Here is a 9512-nt window from a genome sequence, read left to right as displayed (position 1 = left end):
ACAGCACGGGTACATTTTTGTACTTTGTGCTTTCTTTCAGGTTCCAGAGGCCACGCCACCTGAATGAAAGCTGGCATGAGTTGCCGCGACTTTCATCAGATCATCAGCCGGCTGGCTCCCAGACGGAGGGACCACAGTGCTCTCTCTCGTACCACTGCATTGCCATGGCGATGAGGTAGACGTTAAAGAACTAAATAAAAGGCTCCTTTTGCGGTGGGGCAAAGAGTAGCCTACGGAAAAAACGAGCGGCTAGAGCCCGCATGTGAAAGTGTGCATGATGGGGCTCAGGGCCGGTGGGAGTTTGGAAAGAGAGGGTAATGCGAGAGGCACGGAGAATGTGTGTTATATTAAACCAATGTCTGGCTGGGCGTCAAGCGTGTAATACAGAGAGAGAGAGAGAAGGGGGGGGGGGTTATGGAAGGAAAAGAAAAGAGAGAAAAAGGAATGAAGATGGGTTCATTTAGCCACGACCCGGGGCATGACATTGATGGACAGGCCAGGGGCGAGAGAGAGAGGGAGAGGGGTAGAATGCAACCTGTTCATTTGGAGAGGGGGGAATGTGAGTGAGAGAGTGGGTGTGAAGGCAGGGTGCAGGAGTTAAGGAGAGAGAGAGAGTGAGAGAGGTATGCCTGGCCGTGTGACAGTAGCTATATTGGGCACAGCGTCTATGTTGACACTGTCTCCTGTATCTCAATGAGGAACAAACTCTTCCTATTGGCACAGCACAGAGCTTCCCCTGGCCTCAGTCTCCATTCCCCGGTTCCGTCTCTCTCTCTCCTCTTCGCCCTCTCTCTAACCCCTCACTGACCAAAAGCACCCGCATGCACCCTCTCTCCTTGTGTCCACTCAGCCCGTCTCCTCTGTCGCTGATTGGCGTTAATCTCGTCCAGCTGTCTCTCTCGCACACCTTTTTCCATTTGGCACGCTCATCATCCGATGTGTTTCTCTCCTCCTCTTTCGTTCATTCTTTCTTTCTCCCTGTCATTCCCTGTCATGTGTCATAGCATGGCCAGAATTAGATTAAGCTGATGTGTGTGTGTGTGTGTGTGTGCGTGTGTGTGTGTGCATGCTTATGTACAGTATATACTGTATGTGGTGTTTGTATATGTGTTCATGTGTGCGCATGTGTGCAAAGACTGCACTCCAGCACAAGTCCAGGCCAGCTCTCTCTCTCTCTCTCTCTAACTCTCAACTTCAATTAGCCATCCCTGCACAACAGGCTGATGCAGGCCGGTAACCAGAATGCTCGCCAAAACACGCTCGCCCTCATTTTTTCCCGTCGGTGGGGAGGTTCTTGTATTCTTGTATATGTTTTACAGCATGAGAATAAGGTTTAGACATACTGTAAGTTTAGGCATATAGGTTTACTGGGCTTACGTTTAGGAATAGGGTTATAGGTTTTGGCACCGTTTTACTGAGGTTAAGGTCAGGAATAAGGTTAGGTTTAACCGTTTAGGCACCGTTTTACTGAGGTTAAGGTCAGGAATAAGGTTAGGTTTAACCGTTTAGGCATAGTTTACTGAGGTTACGTTTAGGAATACCAGGCAGAGCCGCTACGCCGGCTGTACGCCCGAGGCGGCTGTGTTTTGAGGTGAGAATTCTGGTATTACACTCAAACCAGAGCGGACGTAGAATACGCACATCGACAGGCTGGGTGCTGGGCTAAAGAAACTTCAGTGGGTATATGATGACCTGATGAAGATCAAATAGATCGAAACGTTGTCAGAATTTTCAATAAAGAACGTCTTTCTTATACCTGTGGTGTGCGGGCTCCATTACACTCAAACCACCCACCCCCCGCCACACACACACACACTCAGCACCACCGGCCCACTCCAGGCCCAGGCCGGGTCACACCCACCCCCATGCAGTGGCCTGGATATCAGCCACAACATACAGACCCCTCCTACTACCCAATATACCCACAACACAGCCCCAGGCAAGGGACACATAACCATGACACACCCAAAGGTGTGTGTCTGAAACAATTCCATCTCATACACTGTAACATAACACACGGGAGGAATGGTACACGACAGGTGTGTGTGTGTGCAGAGTGGGAGAGAAGAAATACAGTAGGCGGGGGAGAGAGAGAGAGAGCTGGAGACGTGAGACTGCCTGACATTATTAGAAAGCGTGGGGGTTAAAGGAGAAGGGAAGAGAGAGACATCCTATAGCCTGGTGATATTTTTACGGGTATATTATAGCCGTAAATCTGAGCGAAATAACAAACCAAACAAAAAATACTTATACACAATATACAGACCAACCAAGCCATTTATCACGGACACGCGCAAGTTTGCCCCCGCAGGCACCCGTAGAGCACAAGCTGTCTGCATGTGTCCATGTCCTTGGTCGTCGCTATACCCCCTACTAAGCGCGCGTGTGCGCACGCACACACACACGCACGCACACACGCACACGTTTGTATTACTTATGAAGATATTATTCAATTAGCATTTTAAGTAATAAATCAAACATAACTCCAACCCCTGCTTAAACCTAACCCCAACCTGAATAATGTCCTAATTGCAACACCCCAAATCAGGTTTTTTTTCTCCTTCTTCTTTAACCACAAAACAAACTCTTCTCTTATTATGAGGACCAGGAAAAGTGTCCTCACAAATTGTCTTATTTCCCAAATTTGACACTATACTTTTATGGGGACAGTTGGTCCTCCTCAACGATATTAATACCAATACAAGTCACACAGCCCCAGTCCCATCCTATCCCCACTATCTGGGCCTGCGTGCCGTACAGACAGCAGGCCTGTGGGTGGTTGCAGTTATGTGTCATGTGCTACATGCCAGTGCAGGGGAGGACGGCTGACACAGAGCATGTGTTACACTTGCTCAGTTTGATGCGCTCTGCCCTCGCGCAGGCACAACTGTGGGTGGCATAGCTATGTGTCAAAATCATCATCGTCACCATCATCATCATCATCGCTGCTGTGCTCTCCCTTTGTGTGTGCGTGCGTGTGCGTGTGTGTGTGTATGTATGTATGTATGTATGTGTGTGTGTGTGTGTGTGTGTGTGTGTGTGTGTGTGTGTGTGCGTGTGCGTGTGCGTGTGTGTGTGTGTGTGTGTGTGCGTGCGTGCGTGTGCGTGCGAGAGAGAGAGAGAGAGAGAGGCTATAGGGCCCTTGTGCGGTTGCCTGGCAGTGGGTTCATTCACAGTGTGGGCGACTGTTATACAGCTAAATTGATTCATTTTTTCCCTCACTTGTACGTCACACTGTGCGCTGCAGAGTTTGACACTTCATATCAGGCCTCTTCTTCTTTGCTTTACAGCGTTTGAGATTTCACCTGGGATATATGACTGTCGATTCAAGATTCAAGGCTGTATTTGTTACATCACATACATGTAAAATCCTTAGGTTTCGGTTCCTTGACATGGTATTAACAAGACATAATGGGAAAGAAATCACACCCATGTGAAGTGAGGGGCGCTCTTGTCATCATACATCATCACGTTTCGGCCAATCGCAATTTGCGTCTTCACTTTTCTGCCCTCACGGTTTTTATCCTCAATATGTACTTTGCTTAGCCAATCAAATCATCGCTGTGAAGTGATCAGCCAATCAAATCATCGCTATAATTCACACAAACACACAAAGCTGGGCATAGGAGGTGCCAGTGTCCATCAAAAATAGCAATAAACAATTAGCCTGGAAACCGGAATGATCTGCCATGGTATACAGATTAATCTGGCCCCGCTTTGTTGTGATTGGATCTCGCTGCCCCCGAAGTTGTGGGGATTGGGGATTCAATCAGGGCCCAGTATGCAAATATGGGAAGGGTTTTACCCCCCCAAATGCATAGACAGTAAACCTTCTGTATATGCCAACTGAGGCTACAATATTATTGTGTTGTTGTTGGGTAAGAATAATTGACATGCACTGTTAATGCATTGTACTCAACTGTTGGGAGAGGTTCACCATTGCCTTAGGGAGAACTGTTGGGAGAGGTTCACCATTGCCTTAGGGAGAACTTGTGTTTTATGTAATGTTAATGCATTGTACTCAACTGTTGGGAGAGGTTCACCAGTGCCTTAGGGAGAACTGTTGGGAGAGGTTCACCATTGCCTTAGGGAGAACTTGTGTTTTATGTAATGTTAATGCATTGTACTCAACTGTTGGGAGAGGTTCACCAGTGCCTTAGGGAGAACTGTTGGGAGAGGTTCACCATTGCCTTAGGGAGAACTTGTGTTTTATGAAAAAGGACTATATAGGTATTAGGTAGCTGGTTTATGAGGGATGAAGAGCTGTCAATCACTTGAATCCTAGTATTTCTGAGATAGTCCATGGCAAGCTAGGTGGGCGCTTGTGGATGCTGTTATTCTGTGCGAGTAGGTCTCGGTAGTGAATCCGTATTATAAGGTTAGCTTAACCCAGAGCCGACAAGTTACGAAAACTCCATTCACTTCATGGGGCCAGTCCAATGGAGGCTCTCCTACATAGACTTCTATTGAGAAAGTCCTGGACCGGAAGTATAGGCAGAAATGCATTGGACTCAGGCAACAGCCCAGCTTTAATGATCTTAAATCCCTTTATTTTAGATTGTTTTGTATAGTAATCGTACAACATAAACATTACAGAGACTTTAGTTGTTACTGTACAATACTTTAAAACAGTTGGCATGTTGCACACAAGCCTAAAATTGCTCTTATTTGCGCCGCCCTCGTTGAAAACAATGTATTTCCAACTCCAGCTTGTCCCTCTCCAGGCTGCATGAACAGCGCTCGAGCGCTCGGTTTCTGCCCCCTCAATATCGTAACTCTTCTATTAGATGCCTCTGGCTTAACCTATTAGATTCCTTGGCAACATCAACCATATATTATCATCATCTACTATCAATCTTGTAAATTAAAAATCACACCCGTGTGAAGTGAGGGGCGCTCTTATCATTATACATCAATTTATGTTAGTGGACATTTGACATTGCTACATAAGGTAAATAAGGTGGTCCCTTATTGGCCAAGCGCTCACACCAACATGTGATTGGTTAGCCGATTTGCTCGTTTACATATGATGTAAGTTTTCCCTTGTCAATGGCATTTAATGTTTTGGATGTTTAATTTACGTCATATTTAGCGGAATTATCAGCTCTTATCATCATACATCATCATGGATCATCTCATACTGGCCAATCAGAATGCCTGTTGCCTGTGATTGGTTGGCTGATTTGCTTGTTTACATATGACGTAAATTTTCCCTTCAATGTCAATGGTGTTTAATGTTTTGATGTTTAATTTACGTCATATTTAGCTACATTTTGACGTCATTTCTCCGTTCATTGTCAATGACAAATATTGAGACGGGCGGGGACAAGCTTCTTTTTTTTTATCACTTAGATTTTTATTAATTTTTTGAACAAACACACAATAACAAAGGACAAACATAGCACAAACAAACATGAAAAACAAAAAATAAAAAAACAATAAAGTCGACAATGCGTATCAAACCTTGCTCATTATTTCACATATTCCTAGACATATTCTGGTGTTCCTCATTCCCCCATGCCCTCACTGTTCATGATCAGGTCATTAAATATTGTCCATTTGGACCATTTGTCCTCCATTTGTTCCTCCTGCAGTCTCAGGCGATGTGTCAGTTTCTCCATGAGCTGTATCTCCTGAACAACTCCTCCCATTGTCCCTGTGTTGGAGGCTCCTTCTGTCCCCATTTCCTTGTGATAGCCTTCTTTCCTGCCGCCAATAAAATGTTTACCAGATACCTATCCTCTCCTCGTATCTTTCCCCCCATCAAGTTTCCTAAATACAGAACATCACACTTCATAGGCACCTCATAACCCAACACCTTTTGTATCTGATCATGTATCACTTTCCAAAAAGACACAATTTTGGGACATTTCCAGAACACATGTGAGTGATCCACATTTTCATCTCCACAACCCCTCCAACATTGTATATGTTGCTTCAACTGCTTGCTCTTAATTTTTGGTGTTATGAAAAACCTGCAAAGATTTTTCCAAGAGAATTCCCTCCATATCCGTGAATTGGTAGATGATTGGTGCATTTTCCACATATGAGCCCAATCTTTTTCTGTAATTTCTATGTCTAGTTCTTTTTTCTTTTTAATATATTATGTTGAATGACTGCCACTCATCAAAGTCGTATATATTGCTGATATAATTCGAATATGTTTCCCCTTGTATATATTTTTAATAATTTGGACAATACCATTCACTTCTATGGAGGGCTTCCCTTTGACTTCCTTATTATAATAATCCCTTAGTTGAAGATACCTGAAGAAATCATGACGGGGACAAGCTTTAGCAGACATTTGACCAGAATTCCCCTTTCATTGTCAATGGCAAATCTTGAGACGTGGGACTAGCGCCCCTTAAAAATCACACCCGTGTGAGGGGCACTCCGGGTGTACAGGAAACCATACATGGTGCTGCAGGAGGGCCTATCGTTACATCACCGGCGCGTCAGAACAGACCATACATAGTTCCGTTCCATCACGAGTAAACCGAAGACAGAGGACCATAACACTTCATTATCTACTGACAGGAGACGTCGTCTAAACTCGCCGCCGTCGATCATGGCAACCTCGTGCCTGTGCGACATATGCAACTGCGGCCGCCACCGCTGCGTCGAGGAGCGCACGTCCATCTACCAGAAGGTGAACGCGAGCACCGACATGCCCACGGAGTACAATAGCAAGTACCCCATCTACGAGAGCTACCAGCCGCGCGCCAGCACCAAGCCGGAGAGCCTGCACGTCATGCAGGGGCGGCTGGACACGGTCCCCACGTCCCAGGACCACTACCGTGGGACCACGTGCAGCAAGAGGGAGCCCATATTGCCCGTGGACACCTACCACCTCCGGACCAACAAGTTCGAGGGGAGAACCGCCTACCAGGAGCAGTTCGAGGCGCAGCCTTCCGCCCGTCGGGAGAGCCTCAAGCCGAAGACGACGTATGTGATGAAGGGGAGGCTGGACACCGTCCCCACGTCCAAAGATCACTTCCCGGCGTGGGGGTCGTCCAAGAGGAAGCCCATAATGCCCCTCGACAATTACCACCTCGTCACCCACAAGTTCGGGGGCACGTCCGCCTACCAGGATCAATTCCAAGCCCATCCCCGGTCGACCCGGGAGAGCCTCAAGCCGAAGACGACGTACGTGATGAAGGGGAGGCTGGACACCGTCCCCACGTCCAAAGATCACTTCCCGGCGTGGGAACAGTGCACGAGGGAGCCCATCATGCCTCTCGACAATTACCACCTCGTCACCCACAAGTTCGGGGGCACGTCCGCCTACCAGGATCAATTCCAAGCCCATCCCCGGTCGACCCGGGAGAGCCTCAAGCCGAAGACGACGTACGTGATGAAGGGGAGGCTGGACACCGTCCCCACGTCCAAAGATCACTTCCCGGCATGGGAACAGTGCACGAGGGAGCCCATCATGCCTCTCGACAATTACCACCTCGTCACCCACAAGTTCGGGGGCACGTCCGCCTACCAGGATCAATTCCAAGCCCATCCCCGGTCGACCCGGGAGAGCCTCAAGCCGAAGACGACGTACGTGATGAAGGGGAGGCTGGACACCGTCCCCACGTCCAAAGATCACTTCCCGGCGTGGGAACAGTGCACGAGGGAGCCCATCATGCCTCTCGACAATTACCACCTCGTCACCCACAAGTTCGGGGGCACGTCCGCCTACCAGGATCAATTCCAAGCCCAACCCCCAGCGACCCGGGAGAGCATCAAGCCCTTCGACAACTTGCACCTGTCGCGGGCCGCCTTCAGCGGCGAGAACAAGCAGGCGGCCATGAGTACGTACGGCACGATGTTCGCTCCCAAGCAGATCAACGTGTGCCCCGCCAGCTTCAGCTCGCCCCCGGGCTTCGTCTTCAAGGAGTACGACGACAGGGGACACCGGTGCTTCAAGCAGGTGGAAGAGTGAATGAAAGAGTGAATGTATTTACTTATCTTAGCCCGTAGCACTTGCCCTAGCCTCAGTGACCTTACAGGCGTATGCAAAGGCTAAACGTATGTAATTTAGATAGCATTTTATGTAGACATAGCACTCGATAGTGTATATGCATAGTTTCATTATATAGATATTCCACTGTTATGTTCTTATAGCTTATACGTATGATTCATGATGACTATTTTGATGTATTTGATGTATTACCATGTTTTTGTTCTTGCTTACTGTAAGTCGCTCTGGATTAAGAGCGTCTGCCAAATGCCTGAATTGTAAATGTATTTATTGTTGGCTCGCTCCAGCGAGCACACACGAGTATGCTATAATTATCTGTGGCAGCAGTACACTCTTCTCTTCTTGACGGGACAGGGGATTTGCAGCTGACCTGCAGGGCTGGTCAGGCCCACACAGGGACGGCCAGACAGTTGCTCCTCTTTTGTTGCTCTAATTTTGACCTGGACCATTTGATACTTTCCCCCCCCCCCTTACCCAATTTAGTCAGCTATTTTCACTATTTGTTAGGGCTGTCTTATTAGTTGTAATAATATGTAATAGCCGTAAAATGATTACGGCTTACAGATGAACTTCAATGCAGCTTAGCTCATCTTTAAACTAAGAAATCACACCCGTGTGAAGTGAGGGGAGCTCTTATCATCGTACATCATCATCGCCGACTTCTTACACCCAGTTGAGAGTTGAAAGCCTCATATACGTACGTAACATATTATCAATATTGTGTTTATGACATGAAATTGTCCATTCATTGTCAATGGGAATTCAAATGTTTGTGTAGGACAAAGTTTGTGTACACACACTAAAAGCTGGCCATAGGAGGGGAGCTCTCTATCATCCTACATCATCTCATCTCATTCCGGCCAATCAGAAGTCACCTTCGTCATCAATGTTTGTGTTACGCAATGTTTGTGTTTACACGAACACTCAAAATTGTCCATTCATTGTCAATGGCATTTAATGTTTGTGTTGGACAAAGTTTGCGTTAGCACACACACTTCAAAGCTGGACATAGGAGGGGCTATCACCCCCCACAAACTAATATATTTAGAGATACAAGAAACTTTCCCTATAGATTGTAATGTTCACACACAGTTCTGAGTCGAAGGCAAGTTGTGACTGTCACTGATTAAATCAGCACAGTATAATACTGGAAATACTTTAAGATTAAGCTAAATCATATACGTTTAGAATTAATTTGACTATAGACAAGAATTGTCCCCTCTCAGTGAACCGAAGAACATGCAACCCTGTTATCGTGGCGCAAGACTCTAATTACAGTAACAGGGTAGTGACGTTGCAAATCAATTAACGTGCGCATCTTCGCTGGAAATGATGCTAGCTGTGGAATGTAATGTTACTGCCAAAGGTCACGGAAAAACAAAGAACCGGAACTACGATATAAACATGTCTTATTCTGATAATATGATTAACGGTGTTGCGTTGGTGTGCTGAGTGACACACTCAGTCAAGGCTGAGAACACTGGCGGGGGGGGGGGGGACAGAATACATAACAGAGTATGCATAATTATGTTCTACCCAT

General features: G+C 46.7%; 1 protein-coding gene across 1 annotated transcript; it reads left to right on the top strand.

Moving 5' to 3' along the window:
- Positions 1–6568: 6568 nt before the first annotated feature.
- LOC306924971 (stabilizer of axonemal microtubules 1-like) lies at positions 6569–7933 on the top strand (the record flags this gene model as incomplete). The annotated part of the gene is made up of 1 exon (XM_079503650.1): positions 6569–7933. The coding sequence occupies one exon, from the start codon at positions 6569–6571 to the stop codon at positions 7931–7933; it is 1365 nt and encodes a 454-aa protein (XP_079359776.1).
- Between the last annotated feature and the right edge of the window lie 1579 nt (positions 7934–9512).

The sequence above is a fragment of the Electrona antarctica genome, assembly GCF_951216825.1.
Source record: "Electrona antarctica genome assembly, chromosome: 6".
In the NCBI taxonomy this organism is placed as follows: Eukaryota; Metazoa; Chordata; class Actinopteri; order Myctophiformes; family Myctophidae; genus Electrona; species Electrona antarctica.
Note: the sequence above shows the minus strand (reverse complement) of the source record. Positions and strands in the feature narration are given on the sequence as shown.